The following is a 20,542-nucleotide window of genomic DNA, read 5'->3' on the forward strand; positions in this document are numbered from 1 at the left end:
TTATATTTATTTACGTGTCGTGCACCAATCAAGGCGCCCAGCCCATAAAGGCTTACAAGACACATTATCATCATATTTAGACACCAAACAAAATAAGCAGCTGGACACTGGACACAGTTACAGTTTTATTCCAGTTGCTAACCCACTGCAATGACCTGCTGCATAGCACAAATATTTAAACTGACACACAGAGAGCTAAACCTCTCCTCAAGTCTCAACCCTAACCCTGGGCTGTAGGGGGACGACTGGTGTCCAGTGGATCCAGATGTTGATCCAGTAGATCCAGATGTTGATCCAGTGGATCCAGATGTTGAGCAGCGTCAGTGTGTGATCCTGTGTAGAGCTGATGTGAGACAGATGTTCAGCAGCTGGACACTGGACCAGTTAATGACTGACTGACTCTCCACTGTTGTCTATGATGCTGCTGTGTTGCTTCCATCCTTCACTACAGTGTGTGGTGCTGGACGCTGACGTCACTGGAGACTTCCCACGATGCATCTGTGACCAGGGAACTGATCAGTGATCAATGTGATGTTAATAAAAACATGTTTGTGTTTGCAGACTGAGAGCAGAGTCTCCAGATCTACCTCTTTGGTTCAGTCCTGAACCTGGACCTGGACCTGGACCTCCAGAGTCACGGTAAGAGAAGTTTCAACTGTAAACTGAGCTGAAGATGATTCAGTCATTAGACTCATGTGAAGGAAACGGAGAGAAACCAGGAACCAGATCCATCAGACTCTGAAGGTTCACAACAAACCTCAGACAGAAACATGCACACACACTCTGTCAGGTAGCCAATCAGAGCTCAGATGTGGAGCTGTGACATGTTGTTGATCCAGAAATGTCTTGACAGGAGGAAGAGGAGTGGTGTCTCTGTGGACCAGCAGTGTGGAAAAAGACCCAGAACCAGAGGAACCAGAGGTGAGCTGCAGACAGCCAATCAGAGCAGCTGTGGATAAAGTGAGACTGAACATCTGTCTGCTGATGTGGTCATTTGTGAAACCAGGACCTGTTGTTTTCTCCAGAGTCATTGTTCCATCACACAGCACTGACATTCAAGATGATGATTCAAACCTTCTCTTTGTTGTCTGTAGTTTTTCTGTAGCTGATGAAAGTAATCTGATCAGATTGTCAGACTCTCTGTCTTCAGTCTGACTCTGTCTCGTCTCTCTCAGCAGATGGTGGTCTGCAGGAGGTTTTAGATCAACATAAGATCAGTCTGAGGAGCAGATGTGAACGAGTGACTGAAGGAACTGATATAACAGGAAGTGAAACCCTCCTCAACAGGATCTACACTGAGCTCTACATCACAGAGGGACAGAGTGAAGAGGTTAATACCCAACATGAGGTGAGACAGCTGGAGACAACGTCCAAGAAGAAGAAGACCCTCCATGACACTCCAATCAAGTGCAACGACATCTTTAAAGACTTACCTGTCCATCAGAGAGAGGACGTCTCTATGGTCTCACCTGTCCAACAGAGAGAGGACGTCTCTACGGTCTCACCTGTCCAACAGAGAGAGGACGTCTCTACGGTCTCACCTGTCCAACAGAGAGAGGACGTCTCTACGGTCTCACCTGTCCAACAGAGAGTCAAAGTCTCTACAGTCTCACCTGTCCATCAGAGAGAGGACGTCTCTACGGTCTCACCTGTCCAACAGAGAGAGGACGTCTCTACGGTCTCACCTGTCCAACAGAGAGAGGACGTCTCTACGGTCTCACCTGTCCATCAGAGAGAGGACGTCTCTACGGTCTCACCTGTCCAACAGAGAGAGGACGTCTCTACGGTCTCACCTGTCCAACAGAGACCCATCAGAGTGGTTCTGACCAACGGCGTCGCTGGCGTTGGAAAAACCTTCTCGGTGCAGAAGTTCACTCTGGACTGGGCCGAGGGCTTGGAGAACCAAGATGTCAGTCTGCTGGTTCTGCTTTCGTTCAGGGAGCTGAACCTGATCAGAGATCAGCGGTTGAGTCTTCTCGGGCTGCTCCATGTTTTCCATCCAACATTACAGAAGGTCACAGCAGAGCAGCTGGCTGTCTGTAAACTTCTCTTCATCTTTGACGGCCTGGATGAAAGCCGACTGTCACTGGACTTCAACAACAGGGAGGTTGTGTCTGATGTCACACAGACGTCATCAGTCAACGTGCTGCTGACAAACCTCATCCGGGGGAATCTGCTTCCCTCGGCTCTGGTCTGGATCACCTCCAGACCTGCAGCAGCCAATCAGATCCCTCCTACATGTGTCGACAGGGTAACAGAGGTCCGAGGCTTCACTGACGCCCAGATGGAGGAGTACTTCAGGAGGAGGTCCAGTGATGAAGATCTGTCCAGAAGAATCATCTCACACATCAAGACGTCCAGGACCCTCCACATCATGTGTCAAGTCCCAGTCTTCTGCTGGATCAGTGCTACAGTTCTGGAGCACATGTTGACCACAGACCAGAGAGGAGAACTGCCCAAGACCACGACGGACCTGTTCTCACACTTCCTGCTGGTCCAGACAAAGAGGAAGAAGAACAAGTACGGTGAAGGACATGAGACGAGTCCACAGGAGCTGATGGAGGCCGACAGGGAAGTTCTTCTGAAGCTGGGGAGGCTGGCGTTTGAACAGCTGGAGAAAGGAAACATCATGTTCTACCAAGAAGACCTGGAGCAGTGTGGTCTGGATGTCACAGAGGCCTTGGTGAACTCAGGACTCTGTACTGAGATCTTCAAAAGAGAGAGTGTGATCTTCCAGAAAACAGTCTACTGCTTTGTTCATCTGAGTGTTCAGGAGTCTCTGGCTGCAGTCTACATGTTCCACTGTTACACCAACAGGAACACACAGGTCCTCAAGAAGTTCCTGGGAAAACAAGGTAATGCTTCAACCCTGGATGAGTTCCTGAAGACAGTCATGCAGAAATCCCTCCTCAGTAGAAACGGTCACCTGGACCTCTTTGTTCGGTTCCTTCATGGCCTCTCTCTGGAGTCCAACCAGAGGCTGTTAGGAGGTCTGCTGGGTCAGACAGACAACAGTCCAGAAACCATCCAGAGAACTATCAACAAACTGAAAAAGATAAGGAAGACAAACATCTCTCCTGACAGAAGCATCAACATCTTCCACTGTCTGACGGAGATGAAGGACCAGTCAGTTCATCAGGAGATCCAACAGTTCCTGAAGTCAGAGAACAGATCAAAGAAACTTTCTTTGATCCAGTGTTCAGCTCTGGCCTACATGCTGCTGATGTCAGAGCAGGTTCTGGACGAGTTGGACCTGAACAAGTACAACACATCACCAGAGGGACGACAGAGGCTGATCCCAGCTGTGAGGAACTGCAGGAAGGCTGGGTGAGTCCAGACATGATCAATATAATTATTGAGTAGTTTAGTCAAGTTCAGATGAACACAGTTTTCATGTATACTCATTAAGAACTGCTGAGTTGTGTTTTTTCTGGAGGTGTAGTAAAAGCTGTGACCTCCAACATGTGGATTCTTCAGCTTATTGTGATCGTTCTTTAATTAATTAATGCTTCATTAACAATTATTTTTAAAGGAGTCATCGCCCAGAAATCAAAATTTTCCTTGTTAAAACATGTATACTGGTGTTGGACCTCAGTGGAAACTTGCCTGAAAGAGCAAAAGTTTGAAAGAGGCTGAGTTTTTTTGTTTGGGCTCTTTGTTTAAGCCAGAGTAGCTCATGAGGCTGCACACCACAAAATTATGAGATCTTGACTCTGCTCCTTTGGTGACGTCACCGTAGGAGCCTGCTTTCATTAACATACCTCTCTTCCACCACCCCGACTTCCGCCGCACCGCCATTACGTGTTGTTTTATTTCCCACTGTAGCGCTGTTATTTCGTCACTTTATTAAGTTTTAATAATTTTTCATGCGAGAAAGTAAGGGTTTAGATCCCCACTGTGCGGTTAGTTTATCCAAATGACGGCTGTTTAGAAGTTTTCTCCGCGTTGGGAGAAGTGAAGCTCCAGCGAGCTGCAGCCAGCACCAGAGGAGTGGAGGAGTGACTCCTCAACCCGCCTGCAGCGCTCCTTGCGCCTTGCAGGTTTGTAGAGGTTTACCGCCGACTGGTTAAATTATTTTTAGGAGATAAATGTTGGTCTTATTAATGAAATCTAACTATTGTGGCAGTCCTATTAGTTTGTTTGAATGAAAAGTTAAACTTCACACAGAGCAGCAGCTTTGCCCCGGGGCTCTGTAGCCTACGTACAGAAATCACCACATCTGCATCAATAAATACATGTTTTACAATGAACCGATAAAATGTTGTTTTATTTTATGAAGTTATATAACATGGTTACGGTAGACAACAGAGAGCAGCATATATGTGGTTTCCAATACAGCTTGCATGTAACCCACTGGGCCAGCCACCATTCCGGCTCTGTCCTTCCTGCATCCAGTCAATCCGCGCCTCATTACTACCAGTCAAAACCTCGCGCCTACTCTCACGAGAGAAAGTTGCCATATGAAAAAGTGTCAGAACAAGCTCTATGTTTGAATTTTAAAAAAAAATGTTTCCAATAAGTTTTAAGAATTGATTCAAACTAATTTAAGGGGAACCGGATACGTAAAAAAACAGGTGATGACTCCTTTAAGTTTTTACAGTATGATGACTTTTAGGTTTTATTCCAATCTTCCACCTCAGTGTTTCCAGGTGTTAGTACAACTGCACATGAACCATAGTTTTAACCCTTTAGTGTCTCAGAGGTAGCTGTGCAGTCTGATCGGTGTCATCATGTGATGTCATCTTCAGACTCCGCCCACCCACTCGTGTTTCTCCGACCTGTTTTACCTGTGAAAGTCACTATAACGGCCACTCGAAACTTCCGACCCGTGAACTCGTACCAGATCGAACTGGTACGACTTCACAGGTTGGAAAAACAGGAGTTACGGGTTGCCTTGAACGCACCATAACAGTCCTCGTCCCTACGTCACCACATTCAGGCGCATCCCTTGGCTGCACACACAGCCCTGCATGCCGTTCTCTCTCCTCATTGGATAAAAACTGTAGGATACGATAAATGTTTTCTCCTGGGCTCAGAGCAGAGCAGAGTGACTGACAGACCCGTGTTTCAGTCCAAACACTCTATGTAAGTGATTGCTGTCGGAAGATACAACTATTTAAGACTTATATTAACACAAATATATCACTTACTTCTGCTTTAACTGGACTATGAAAATAGCCGCTTCAAAATCTTCACTGTCAATTTTAAGTTAGTCACCCTAAAAAGTGTGAGGTCAAATGTGGACATGGAATAATAAACAAACAGTTGGTCTGTTTAGTTCTCTCATCAGAGGTTTTCTGGTTTCATCATCATCACAGCTCCACAACTTCACATGATGTCCTCCTTCTGTTGGCACCGGTCACTCAGCTCTCACAGTGGCTCCTTAGAATCACAGTAAAACACAAGAACTTAAATTAAAACATGGCAGGTGCATGACTGTCTGCTTCAATTAAAGACATTTGTGTGTGAATTTACAGCAGTAAATGACAAGCCCCCACCTGTATATATTGTATTTATCAGTAGAGTATGACACCAGCAAGATAGCAAGTTGATGGATAAACCTGGGGGCTTTGCAGCTTGTAGACCGATCCTACCGATCACTGTTCTGCCAACATGACGCCGTGGTCGTTAAATATTAAACCAGATTTATCCCGGTCCGGTAAAAGTCGGAGACGAGCTACGGTTAGCATGGCTAACACGGAGCTAACACGGAGCTAACGGCGAGCTAACGGTGAGCTAACGTTAGCCGTGTGACTCGATTATTCACATTAACTATAAATTAACTTGTCTTGGACGGTGACAGTCTCATGTTCTCCGGTCATAACAGACATGAGAACATGGGAAAGTAATCAGTAGTCTTCTGGAATATACAACAAATTAAATATAATTTGTATGCGTTCAGAAAAAGAAAAAAATACTCACCGAACCGTGATATAAGCTCCCTCCGGGTCTGTTAGCACCGTCGGACAAGGTGAAACGAAAACTGGCTGAAATTAATTAACTGCCAGCACTGCACCTGTGCTGTCTATCATCCACACATATCGACAAAATATCAGAAATTAAATTAAAACTGACTGAACACAATACGCAAACGACGGGAGGTCCCCTCCGGAGTTAATCCTCGGTGTCTGATCCACTGTGTCTGACCTGTGACGTCTCAGTCATCAGGCTGTCAATCATATTCCGTGCTGGAAGGTGATTGGTCAGTTATACCAACCAGGAAGGACTAATATCTAAATAATTATAGATTTTTTTTTCAGAAGGACCACCAGGTCATATTTAAGGATGATAAACTTTAGCTGTTTAGACCGTTATCAGTTGAGAAAAAAAATTATTGAGTGAGTATTTCATGATTGAAAATGAATGGGAGTGGATTGGAACCAGGGCTTTCTGCAGCCACCCCCTGCAGGATGCGGCTGGGATTGCACGTAAAGTCACTTCCGCGTTGGCTTCACTTTTCAGACCGGAAGTCTACGTCCATTTTTTTTTTACAGTCTATGGCGGAAACACAGAGAGAGTGGAGACACCAAGGCCAAACTACAAAGTACAACAGAAAATGACAGTTCAAAAGTATACTGAGGAGAGGAGAGGAGAGGAGAGGAGAGGAGAGGAGAGGAGAGGAGAGGAGGAGAAGAGAAGAGAAGAGAGGAGAGGAGAGGAGAGGAGAGGAGAGGAGAGGAGAGGAGAGGAGAGGAGAGGAGAGGAGAGGAGAGGAGAGGAGGAAAAAGGAGAGGGCTCTGTGTAACCAGATGTGTCCCCAGCAGTCTAAGCCTATAGCAGCGTAGCTATAAAATGGTTCAGAGCTACCTGAACCAGCCCTAACTAAAAGCCCTGTCATAAAGGAAGGTCTTAAGTCTAGACTTAAATGTAGTTAGAGTGTCTGCCTCTTTGACCCATGGAGAGAGCTGGTTCCACAGTAAAGGAGCCCGGTAACTGAAGGCTCACCTCCCAGTCTGTTTTTAGAGATACTGGGAGTCACTAACAGACCTGCATTCTGGGAGCGGAGTGCTCTGGTAGGACAGTAAGGAATGATTAGTTCTTTCAGATAGGTTGGAGCGTTATCATTAAGAGCCTTATAAGTCAGCAGAAGGATTTTGAAGTCTATTCTAAATCCTACAGGAAGCCAGTGGAGAGAAGCTAAGGTGGGAGAGATGTGCTCTCTCTTCCTAACTCCTGTCAAGACCCTCGCTGCGGCATTCTGGACCAGCTGGAGACTCTTTAGAGAGTTTTTCGGACATCCTGACAGGAGAGAGTTGCAGTAGTCTAGCCTAGAAGTGATAAATGCATGCACTAGTTTCTCAGCATCACTCTGGGAGAGGATATTCCTAATCTTAGTGATACTGCGCAGATGGAAGAAGGCGGTCCTAGTCACGTGCTTTATGTGGGAGCTAAAGGAAAGGTCCTGGTCAAAAATGACTCCAAGGTTCCTCGCAGTTGTACTCGGGGTCAGGGTGATGCCATCTAGAGTAGCGATCTGATTAGAGAACGTGTCCCTGAGATGTTTAGGTCCAAACACGATGACCTCAGTTTTATCTGAATTCAGTAGCAAGAAGTTAGAGGACATCCAGGATCTAATGTCTTTCAGACAGTCTTGCAGATTGATGAGGCGGCTTCTGTCATCTGGCTCCATGGACAAGTAGAGTTGCGTATCATCCGCATAACAGTGAAAATTGATTGAGTGCTTCCGGATGATGCCACCTAATGGGAGCATGTAAAGAATGAAGAGGATTGGCCCTAAGACTGAACCCTGCGGTACACCATACGTAACTCTGCTATACTCTGAGTGGTCGTTATTAACATTAACAAATTGAAACCTGTCAGATAAGTATGACTTAAACCATTTTAGGGCGGGTCCTTTGATCACAATTTCATGATCTAGTCTCTGCAGCAGGATGCTGTGATCGATGGTGTCGAATGCAGCACTGAGGTCCAAAAGTAGCCTACAAGTACAGAGACGAGACGGACGGAGATGGAGGACGTCCAGGGACCAAACAATAAAGAGATGATGCCCTCAGTGCATCATGGGAAACAGCGGTCTAGGCCCGGAGCAACAGGGCTAAGAGAGGCACTCATTGTCGTAGCAACAAGAACAATGTCATGTGAAATCAAGTTTTATATTTGACCACCTCAGTAGCATCAAGTGTGTAATGGTTCATTATTGTGTGTTTATTGATTGGTATTGGTATGATCCCACGGTGGAGGATCCTGCAGTATTGCAGCAGTACAATGAACAGAAACAATAGAAGAGAAGTCGTCATCTGTCTGTCTGTCCTTGAAGGCATCACAGAGAGGACTGAGTGTAACCAGTGTGTCCCTGTTCTCACTGTCAGAGACTGTGTTACTGATCTGCTGCTGAACACCAGAGTGATGTTGAAGCAGGAGGAGCTCAGACCAGTTCACCCACCGGTCTGTTGTAGACACGGTCATGACCAGTTCACCGACTGGTCTGTTGTAGACACGGTCATGACCAGTTCACCTCCTGAGCAGGGGGGGAGGGGCTCCGTGTGGTCAGAGCCACTGACAGGTGTGTTACCTGACAGCCTCCTACCAGAAAACCAAAAGAGGAGATGAAGCTCAAGATAAAAGCTCATGAAGCAACGCAACGCAACACAACACAACTACACAGACTCACAAAGTGTCACTGAGAGTCAACAGAGCCTCAGACTGAAGCTGTGAGTGATGAGGATCAAACTGAGAGAAGATGAGCTGAAGCTCAGATGTTCATCACATCATCACGTCCTGTCATCAGATGCATCAACTGTGTTTTTACTGCAGCTTTCATCTCATTTCATTCTGACACGTTTCATATTTTCTCTCTTCACAGACTTAATGATTGTCGACTCTCAGAGACTCACTGTGAAGTCGTGGCCTCAGCTCTGAAGTCCAACCCCTCCCACCTGACAGAACTGGACCTGACTCTCAACATCCTGAGTGCTTCATCAGTGAAGGTTCTGTGTGCTGGACTGGAGAGTCCAAACTGTCGACTGGAGACTCTGAGGTGAGTTCACTGACTGGACCTGTTGGACTTTGGTCTGTGTTCAGTTCAGTTTCTGACTCCATGTTCCTGCAGCTGGTAGAAGGTGAAGGGTCAGAGGATGATGATGATGATGATGATGATGATGATGATGATCACATGACCACTCACTTAGATTCACAGATGATGAGACACTGAACGCTGTCAACAGGACTTTGTCCTCAACTCACTGCTTTTATTCTTTATTCAGATTGAAGGGCTGCAGGTTGTCAGAGATCAGCTGTTCTTCTCTGGTCTCAGCTCTGAAGTCCAACCCCTCTCACCTGAGAGAACTGGACCTGGGCTGGAACGACCTGCAGGATTCAGGAGTGAAGGATCTGAGTGGTTTTCTGGAGAGTCCAGACTGTAGACTGGAGACTCTGGGGTCAGTTCACTGACTGTTACTGTTGTAGATCTGAGATCTTTGATCCACAACTGAACCTGATTGATCTTCACTCAGAACTAGAATCATTGACTTTGATGTCATGAATGAAGGACGTTTGAAATAGTTGTTGTCTCATGTTTCCACTTGTTCTTCTCTCACACTGACAATGACTCTTCACTGTGTGTGTGTGTGTGTGTGTGTGTGTGTGTGTGTGTGTGTGTGTGTGTGTGTGTGTGTGTGTGTGTGTGTGTGTGTGTGTGTGTGTGTGTGAGTGAGCGAGTGAGTGAGCGAGAGATTGATCAGAAAACATCTGATCAATTATCAATGATCTTAACATCTTCTTTTATTCTTTATTCAGATTGTGGAGCTGCAGTTTGTCAGAGACCAGCTGTTCTTCTCTGGTCTCAGCTCTGAAGTCCAACCCCTCCCACCTGAGAGAACTGGACCTGAGCCTCAACAACCTGATCTCTTCTTCAGCTCTGCAGCAGCTTCGTGATCTTGTGAAGAGTCCAGACTTTCGACTGGAGACTCTGCAGTGAGTCTGATCTGTAGCTGTTTCCACAGCTGATGACTGTGGGAGTAAAATAAAATGTAAAGTGTAAAGTGCAGCAGGTGAACCTGTCAGGATGTGACATCACATATGACATCATATGTGACGTCACAGACACAGAAAACGCTGCAGCAGCTTCAATGTGTCAATCATCAGTGATCCAGTCACAGGTAAAGGTGTTGAGTCAAACAGGAACAATGAGGTTCACCTGTCACTCACCTGAGAGTCTAGAAAACTCCTTGTTCACCAGAATCAATATGAACCATCAGCTGTTCTTGTTCTGACTCAACTGATCAGCAGATTCAGTCAATACATGATCAAAACAAGTTTCTCTATCAAATCTCAACAGCCAATCAGAAGCTGAACACACTGAAGAGTTGGACTCATCACCTCCCTAAACCTTCTCCTTCTTCTCCTCTACAGGATATGATGAGAGAGTGAGGTGTGATGACATGCGGTAAAGGACCGAGGTGGGTAAGGTGTCTTGCCCACGGACACCATGACAGTGACTGGGACCCTCTGGTTATTGGACGACTCACTCTACCTTCTGAGCCACAGTTGGTTCAGTGTCTTCATGTCTGATGAAATGACTGATGGATGAAATATATCTGTAGCTGCTCGTTAATATAGAGCTGCTGTAGTGAACAGTCCAGCAGCAGCAGCAGCAACACATTTATAACATGTTTCTATATGACAGGATATACAGTATATACTCGCCCAGCAAGCCAAATGACGTCCAGTTAACGTCGAGCTGACGTCATTCGGTGACGTTCCAGACTAGGCCAAATCGGCGATGTTTTAGACGTCATTTCCAGGACGTCTTCACCAGGACGTCACCTCGACGGCTTTTTAATGACCCTGACCGACCACTTACCGGTCAAATTTATGTCGTCGAGAGGACGTCCTGGTGACCACGTCCTGGAAGTGACGTCCAAATGTCCCCCTAATCAGCTGTGATCTGGCCTATTACTAAACGTTGCTGAAAAGCAATAACGTTCGCGTCATATTAAAACATCCAGAGCGAGAGAAAAGTGCCAAATCAAATTTTTCATTTTACACTATCATTGTCCAAGTTAAGGCAATATGCAATAGGCTACGTGATGACCAATCATATTTTACAAAATGTAGCATTTAATTAATTTCAGTAGCTACAATATTTTTGAAAAATACAGTATAAACAATATTGAAGACACAAAACATTCAAACTGAACTATTTATTGTTAAACAAATGAACAGAAACAACTTTGAACACAACAACACTAATGAAACAAACAACATTTTACAAATTCAATTAAAAATACTCACTTGTGTAAAAATATGAAACTAAACATTTATTTTAAAAACCTTCACTTCAACATTATAAAACTTTATTTAACTTTCGCCAGTGTTATGGGGAGAGGAGAGGGTTGCAAATGACGCCATTTAAGGGGTATCAAAAGCCACATTGTTTGCCAGGTTCCTTTTGTCGTACCCCCCTCCACCAGACCTTCCTGGGGCATGTTTTTTAACAGCTGATGACAACAGCTGACTTGTCCCAGTGTTTGATGGCATCTGTAATACAAAATCAACAACAATGTCAGAGTTTGAAAACTTTAATTCTAGTAAAGTAAAAACATTAATAACAAACAATATTGTAATTACCCAAGACAACAGCATGTAGAGCCGTAGGCCGGAAGGCCATCTTAATCCCCCTCCCCCTCATGTTCATGCTAGCCATCAGGCTGTTTGTGAGCAATCTGAAATAGAAGAAAGACAAAACAATATAAAACTCAAAACAAGAGGCAATAACTGGGAAAATGATGGTAAAGCTGAGTTTTCATGTAGCATTGTTTTTATTCAGTTTGCATAAAGAACATCAGAATTTCATGTACTGAAGAGAGAAGAAGCGATTTAAAGACCAGATGTAAACAGCACTTAAAAAGTGCAACGTCAAGCCCGGAGAACTGGTGAGCATGGCCGTCCACCAAAACACCTGACGGCAGCTGTGGCCCAGTTACAATCCACCCCCTAAAGACTCGAGGGTTGAACCCTCACTGACTTATGTGACGTCAGCTCTAAGTGACAGAGTGTGAGAGTGTGTGAGGGTCCAGATGCTGTAAACATGAATGGAACAGCACTTACACACTCTCACGACACATTACCATGACAACAACATGTTGTGGACTGATAATTTACCTTACTTTCAACACGCACAAGGTGTGTGAGGGGGGCAGACTCAAAACAAAATGTTCCTGGATCAGATCTGATCAAATCATCATCAATAATCACAAACTGCACGTTAATACTGACAGTAAACTTCTTCTACGTTTCTTTTTCGCTCCTGTACATTAACAATAAAGAGAGCGGCAGAGCTCTCTGACTGCATTTGTTTATTTACTTTTTTTTTTTTTTTTTTTTTTTTAACACTCACGTTCAGAAGGCTGCCCCTGTATGGATGGAAGGATGTCCTCAATATCCAGAAGTTTCCTTATGACTTTGCGTTGAAATTCTGAAAAGTAATTGCAAAGAAAATGCATCTTATTACAACTAAAATGTGTGTCTTTAACATATCTCCTTAAAGCAGAAGTAAGTGGTCCGGTCGTTTTCGCTAATGCTGCATTCCAGGCAGGCTTTTGAAATTGTAAATTACAGCTTCAAGTCACGACTTAGTGGCGTTCCAGGCAACCCACTCGTGTTTTTCCGTGAAAGTCACTATAACGGCCACTCGTAACTTCCGACCCGTGAACTCGTACTAACCCTAACTGGTACGACTTCACGGTCGGAAAAATACGAGTTTCCTTGAACGCACCATAACAGTCCTTGTCCCTACATCACCACATTCACGGCGTCCCTTGGCTGCACACACAGCCCTGCATGCCGTTCTCTCTCCTCATTGGATAAAAACTGTAGGATACGATAAATGTTTTCTCCTGGGCTCAGAGCAGAGCAGAGTGACTGACAGACCCGTGTTTCAGACCAAACACTCTATAGAAGTGATTGCTGTCGGAAGATACAACTATTTAAGTCTTATATTAACACAAATATACAGGGATGCAAACGGGTCAGGACCAAAAAAGAGAGGAATTTCCCGGGGGGGGGGGAGGGGTGCTCACCATTAGCAAATCACGGAAAAGTCAATTTCCAGTAGTTCAACCCCAACCAAGTATTGATTGATTATAGATGGACATAGTTTTCAGAAGGCCAACATTTCTATATTAAAAATGCTTTAAAAAAAAATTCCTTAGCAATATTTCCATTTTGGAGATACTGAATTTTAGGTCTTCACTGAATGTTAGTCATAATTATTACTATTAAAATAAACTGAATAAATAAAGACATGGGATGTTTCATTCAGTGTGTAATGGACATATAGGCCTCTATAACGTGTTAGTTTCACTTTAATTGAACACATTCTACATCGCGGAGGCGACGTCTTTCCACTTAGGGCTTCCTTCACCTCTGAAACGGGGCAGATCTCCGTGGAAACACCTGCCTGACACAGCAACGTAGGGAACCGTGCACGTCCGCGGCGCACAGCTCCACATGCACGGGGGGGAAAAAAACGCCATCGCCGTCGCACCGACTGCACGCGGATACGCGCCGCTTTAATGAGCGCGCAAGTCGCAGTATAATCAGAGACCATGAATGAGTTCGCCTCAGTTTCACGTGATTGTCACTGTCAGCCTGTTAGAAAAACATTTTACTGACCCCAGCTGAGACGCTGAGACGCTGAGACCCCTCCTCTCAAAACAAAAACTCTTCGGATCTGAACGATTCACACAAGTCACCTAATTGGTCATGAAAAAAGCGAGTTTCGCTTTTCGGCGCGCTGTTTGCATCCATGAATATATCACTTACTTCTGCTTTAAATAATAGCTGGTTTTCATATTAAGGCCAGGTCAAAACAAAGAAACAAAAATAATTCCGCCACCTGGAACAAACTGACAAGAATATGATCAGAAAATCTCTCAACTTTTCTGGACTATCTATGAAGACTGACAGGAGTGAAGCTAACTTCATCCTCTGCTTCAGAGAGAGACAGCCTTGCACCGCAGGTCTCTGCTCGGACTGCTGTGCACGCTGTGAAAATGTTCCGATTGACCTGAATGGGAGCAAAGTGCTACAGTGTGCACAACGGAGACAGAGACCTAGGTCCGACCACGCAGCGAGGAGACCAGCACGTGAGAAAGATTAAGATGAGCTACTGAACGATGAGATTAGTCACTGATGTGCAAAAAGAAACTGAGGTATTTAGAAAAAAAGGCCATATATACTGAGCAGTTGTGTAACTAAAGGCCCCGGCTACTATTTGAGGAAGTATGGCAATTCAATATTTTAGTTGAGCACTTGAGTACAATATAAGGATGTAACAGACAACAGATGGGAGGGGATCTCGTTATTGATGCAATCAAATCACCTCAAAAACATTACATTTTTATACAATTCAACTCATTGTATATGCATGGCTATACTTACTTTCTTGGGACACTGGGAAGGCCGGTGCTTTTCGTTGGCCTCTGGCTGCCCCTCTTCCCAGGTGATGTGCCCCCTGGCAAGCCAACAGTCGCCTTCTTCCTTGGTGAGGTCAAGGAAGTGGTTGGTTGCTGGCTTTTCCTTGGGGATCTCCTCACTATAGTATAAGCACAATGTGAAAAGTAATTAATTACATTATATTTTCAGCAAGTATACAATTTTTTTGCATGGGACATTAGAGTTAAATGAAAAGTATAACTTTTGCATGTAGCTACACCCATCTTGCCTTTGCGATCACTGAAATAAAGTACTACTGTTATGGTACACTGAAAAGGTTTACCCTTCTACATAAACCTCCATGCTAATTCTTACATACTACTTGCATTACTCAAACTTTGCTTTATTTGACAAAGCACAATTCACAGTTGAACAACAAACAATACACATATTCACATATTGTGCCTTATGCAAAAAACAATTTCAAATTAAGCCAGTGTCTGTAATTGTGAGAGGCCATCATGTGAAACTTACATGCCGTCGCTTGAGACACACAGCAGTTCTTTTGACTGTACTGAATAAGTTAGAATCAGTTCATTAAAATGACTCATGAACTGCTGCTGTGAGGGGCAGGAGGCCACACAGTTGAGCCCGAGAGGAGGGGCCCAGTTTGAACTGCAACAAGCGCTAATGCTGTTAGCATCTAGCAGCAGGCCTTCGCCACCTAGTCAACGACCTAGTTTTCGTAATTCGGCGAGAAAATAACGAAATAGTTAGTTATTATGGTGTGTATTTTCTTATCTGCTATTTGGCTTATTTCAACATAAAAAACAGTATAGTCAAGGAACTTACATGACTATTTTCTCAGCCTCGCTGTGTTAGACTGAGTGCGGTCAAATGCTGCTAGCAGGCCTTTGTGGCCTAGGTTTTTTTGAGTGTGTGTGTACTCTTCTTAATTCGGCTACCACTTTCAACAGTATTATTTTTACTTCAATCAAACTCCGAAATCATGAAAAGGTTACTTACAGAGCTGGTTTACTCGCGCTGAGTTGCTGAATCCTGTTGATCGACGTTCACCGTGCAGCACCGTGTGTGCGTGTTGGAGAATTGCATCACGTGCTGGGTCGTAGGTCAGATGACGGCCACTTCACCTTTTTTTGTATTTTCACCATACATCCATGATTTTCACCAAGAAGACTTGGTTGTGTGCTCCTTTTGTGTGATTCTTTTTATTATTACGCACTCCCTGTACTTCACTGTTGTTTCCGCTTGTATAATGTCATGTTTGTTTATGTTAATAAAGTTTGATTGAAAAAAAAAACTCGGTCGCAATCAATCACTGTATCTGACTGTATCAAATATTGAATATCTTTGACTGTATCAAAGACGGTTTATCTTTGACTGTATGTCGCAAATACGTTTTTTACCACATCACATGAATAAATAAATACATTAGCCTAATAGAGATATGGTGATATAGTCTCTGACTGGTCATTATATGACTCGATCACGACCCCACTCTCGATCCGTGCGCAAGTAATTGGTTGTGATAGGGTCATATTCTGGGCCTGATCGGACTAGTTGTGATTTGACGTCATAACGACCCAATCGGGCTCTCTCGAACAGGTCCGGGTCCGTCCGTGTTTGCTGGGCAGCTCCATGTGTCCCTTGTCTCTAGTTCTGGTTAAACCAATGCCTTGTAACTAGTTCAGGGAGAATGGAGCGTCTCTTGGCTGAAAACCAACCTTGTAAGATCAGAGCCTCCGACCCGGTGTCCCAGCTCTTGTCTCCATGGCGACACCGCCACACAAACGTAACGCGCTAACCCGTAACCCGTAATCTCTTGTTGATGACAGATAAGACTACACAGATATACACATCCTAACATGGTAGACCAGGCATCACCAAATGGCGGTCCTCGGTCCGCACCTGGACCGACTGATGGTTCGATCCGAACCCGAGACCAATCTCTAATAAGTTAACATTTTCCTGGAGCATTTTTGTCCGGCGGGACAGCGGGCTCAGCTATAGGTCAATACGGCAGCTTCACTCAATTGAGCCAATCAGATCGTTTGTTTACCCTGCGCGGCCAGTGCGTCCGAGAGGGAAAGAGAAAGGAGACGGAGATGACAGCATGTCTTGCTCCAAAATTTTTAAAAAAGTTGATGCTTAAGTCAAAGGCGAGCTGCCGGGGGGATTGTGGCCACCGCCGCCGCCTTGGTTAAGCGTGTGTGTGTGTGTGTGTGTGCGCGTGCGTGGGGGCCGTTCAGATGGGTCTCTTGTTGCGCGCACAAGCCCATTACTTTAATGTCTGTGCGCTCACAACCGAGAGCGACGCCGTAGCGGTGCGTATTCGGTGCGACGTGCTTGTTTCCTGCTTCTCCGCCGGTGTTGTGTCAGACCCCGGTTCTCCCTCGGTCTGTAAACTTCTTCACGCGGAGCTCTGCCCCGTTTGAAAGGAGCAGGAAGCCCGTATGCGGGAAGACGTCGCTTCAGACATGTAGAATGTGTGTTATAGAAGAGACACCTATTTCAGGACTACTGACTTGTATCACCAGAACAGAACAGACATATCCTGTGATTTTCAGCCTTCCTCCATATTTAATGGAGGGGGACAATGCAATGACAGTGCAGCTATCAAGATGCTTTTGACACCCTGGCCTCAAAGAAAAAAAGAAAAAAAAAGCACCAAACGAACAAAAAAACAAACAGGGAAACCCCCTTATTTATTCTGTCTTGTTCTCTTTAATTGAAATAACAGGCCTTAAATTAATTTGCCTGGGTGCTACTTTTATTCATGGTAAAAAAACATTTTTTTTAAAGCTAGTTGTTTACTATACAAGTGCACTATGTTAAATGTTTCCTGTGTTGAAAATTGACAATAGATATGAAAATGCACTTCGTTGGGGTAGGCTATAAGACACCATTTGGACTTTATAAGGTTCGGACCTTTCACTTGGATGAAAGTTTAGTAACTGGACCTCAATGGATTTTAATTGAATATCCCTGTGGTAGATGATAAAGAACTTTATCCACCGCTCCATGGATTGATTTCTCACCGGCTTCGTTGTTGGAAACTAATTCACATGGACAGGGTTGGGAGGGTTACTTTAAAAATGTATTCCAGTACAATTACAAGTTACCTGTTAGAAAATGTAATCAGTAACTTACAAGGACAAGGAAATGAGAATTGGTAAATGTTGGATAAAGGTTAATTTGTTTGGTATTGAAATCATAAGTTGGTATTTAAATAATTTGCCAATACAGTTTCATTTGTATCACTTCTACACTTGTCTTGGTTTAAAGCCTAAGTCAGCGATCCAGTCGTTTTGGCTAACTTCCTGTCAGCTGATGGAGTTAGCAGTCCCTGCCCTCGTCCAATATCGTCCAATATCTACGTCTCCTCATTGGATAAAACTTGTAGGATACAAGGAAAGTTTTCTCTTGGGCTCAGAGCAGAGCAGAGTGACTGACAGACCTGTGTTTCAGACCAAACACTCTATAGAAGTGATTGCTGTCGGAAGATAGTCCATCGACAGTTTCAGCTCTGCAGTGTTTTCAGCTGATCACAGTCGGTCTGGTCTATTTCCTGGAGTGGATATAAGTGGGTTTTCAGTATTTACAATAGGCTACTGAGTCTGTACTGGACTAATAAAGAATAATGTGAATAACAGTTAATTGCTTCCTCCTTGTTCTGTCTGTTGGGACTCCCTTTTCCTTCAAGTGCCAGTAAATGACCTCTGACTGCCATCTAGTGGCCAGTCTTTCATTGAGGGAACAAGACAAAAAGGGAGGAGACTACTACTACTACTCACCTGCAGATCTCCATCATCGTCCTTTGTCTCCTCTGGGTTGGTGCAGCGTGCGTTGCTGCTGGGTCTCCTTTGTTTGGATTATTTGTGGTTCTCTGAGTAAGTTTCCTTCTGGACTATGTGTTGTTACTCATGTAGCCTATTATCTTTATGCTGATTATGTTGCTGCAGTCTGTTTAGGTTGTTTTATTGTTATTAGGAGGCAGATGGTTCCTCAGACAGCATCTTCGGCTTCATAAATGATTAGCTCACTTGGTAAAGTGGAACGAGGTTTGTGGACCTCTATTCCTGGGCTATTACCATTTATCCTCGGGATGTCTGTTTTTTTATTTTGAAGGATGCCATCCACACTACTTTGATATTCTTTGATTAGTTAGTTAGTTAGTTAGTTTAAGTTTATTTCGGACATGTTAAAAGAAATAAAACATAATACAGAAATGGACAGACATAACATATAAAAACTTTGCAAAAACAACATATGAACAAAAAAAGAAATATATATATAATAAAAAAAATAAAAGAAAATAATTGAAAAATAAAGGTAATTTGATTATCTTGTTTTTGTTTTGTTTTGTTTGTTTCATATCCGAAAAGGAGTGGGAAGAAGTAAAACTTATTTACTCCCACCCCTTATTCATAAATTATCTATCAAGTTATCTAGTCATCATAATATATACAGTAAGTTAATTCATGAGTTATTTAACTGGATTTATTCTAATATATTATTATATTATATTATTCGGAATATTTATATGCATATAGATTTATTCTAACATATGATTACTAATCTTTATCTCTCTATATAGTCATATACATATAAAACATATACAAACACATTCATACATACAAAGACAAACTGAAAGTAACATGAACCGAGCAACAAATAACTAAGTCGGTAAATAATACCCAAATAAATAATAATAAGCACCTCGTGGTTGTCAGACACCCTCATTTCTGTACATGATCAAGTTTTAATGAAATTTTAAACACTATCTAATGTACCTTTTAATTTTATATTGAATAGGTAATATATAAGTTCATTGATGGTTTTTGAATCTTTACTAGTAAATTGTTAATGATGTTTCACTCTAATCTAATCTCCTTTTTTCTTTCACGGTGCTACAGCAGACAATAAAACAAAGCACCCGTTTGAGCCTCCCCGCTTCATTCATTGAATCCAAGGGTCTGCTACAAATGATAATAAAGTGAAATAAAGTTCACACACTAACGTAAAGTCACAAAGAAACAGCGGGATGTGTCTATAATCCAATAACATAGAAAAGACACAGAACAGACTGAACTGTGACTTATATATTAGTGGAGTGTCTCTGTGCTGCTGCTGTTTCTTTAAATCTCTCAGTTTGTAGCTACATGGTGTCAGGTGTCACCTGTTCATACAGGTACAACAGAGATCCAACAGCAAATCATTTTACTGTATAAAGGGACTTCCCCTTTGAGACAAACTGTAAAAACGGGTTATTTGCCTTGCCCCTCCCCTCCCCTCCCCTCCCCTCCACCATGAACTTTGAACATGATTTCCTGTAAACACAGAAGGAGGAAGAGAAACAGTTCAGACGCCATTTCAGAGTGAACGGAGCAGAAGGAGAGAAACTGAAGTCTGAGACAAGTGAGTGTTAACACAACATTATTATTGTTGTTGTTACTCCTGTCTGTCTGTCTGTATTCGGGGTAGCTAACTATTTCCTTTCAGACTGCAAGACAAACTCTGCTTCCCCTAAAATGTCAAAAAACAAAACAAAACAAGAAAACAAATGGTCAAATATGAACTTTTGTGTTTACATTTAATGACCTAAAATGTGTTGGAGAAAAAAAAGTGAAACCCGACGAGTTTGTTCAGAATCAGCTCCGTATGGTCCGTATTGGGGATGAAGGTCATTAACATTAGACTATAGCCAATGATTCAGATTCAGATATATTATTATTTATAAAAAATATATATAATATACAAGAACAGTTTAAAAACAGATGTAGATGATGCACAGCACACATGAAGGGAAATCCCAACGAAGCAAAAAAAAAAAAAATCTTACAGATAGGGGACCCAACAACAGCTGTTCAAACGTATTAATATATTTGGGAATTTCATCAGGAAGCTACAGCAGTCTTTATATATAGTTTATAGTTATTAGCAGTGAGGTGAATATATATTTTGTGAGGATTTTGGTTTGGGGATTGTTCTGTGTGTTCTTAGATTGGGAACTAGCCAGGCTACCGTCTGTTGTGTGGTTGGGCCGTAGTGTTTTTCTGGTTTAGACTGGGTGGAGTGATAGGTGAGTCAGTCAGGTGAGTGTAATGACGGTGACAACATAGTG

General features: G+C 43.4%; 1 protein-coding gene across 1 annotated transcript in view; it reads left to right on the plus strand.

Annotated features, from left to right (window-relative positions):
* The first annotated feature begins 492 nt into the window (after positions 1-492).
* The window catches only part of LOC146963185 (NLR family CARD domain-containing protein 3-like), a 37,227-nt gene continuing 17,177 nt past the window's right edge, over positions 493-20,542 (plus strand). The window contains exons 1-7 of the mRNA XM_085767978.1: positions 493-500; positions 562-639; positions 854-921; positions 1,179-1,433; positions 1,758-3,327; positions 8,825-8,998; positions 9,225-9,398. Coding sequence (XP_085624104.1) covers positions 493-500; positions 562-639; positions 854-921; positions 1,179-1,433; positions 1,758-3,327; positions 8,825-8,998; positions 9,225-9,398 — 2,327 coding nt within the window. The remainder of the gene's footprint in view (positions 501-561; positions 640-853; positions 922-1,178; positions 1,434-1,757; positions 3,328-8,824; positions 8,999-9,224; positions 9,399-20,542) is intronic.

This window comes from Trachurus japonicus, chromosome 22, assembly GCF_045865225.1.
Source record: "Trachurus japonicus isolate A0001 chromosome 22, Traja_1.0".
Taxonomy (NCBI): domain Eukaryota; kingdom Metazoa; phylum Chordata; class Actinopteri; order Carangiformes; family Carangidae; genus Trachurus; species Trachurus japonicus.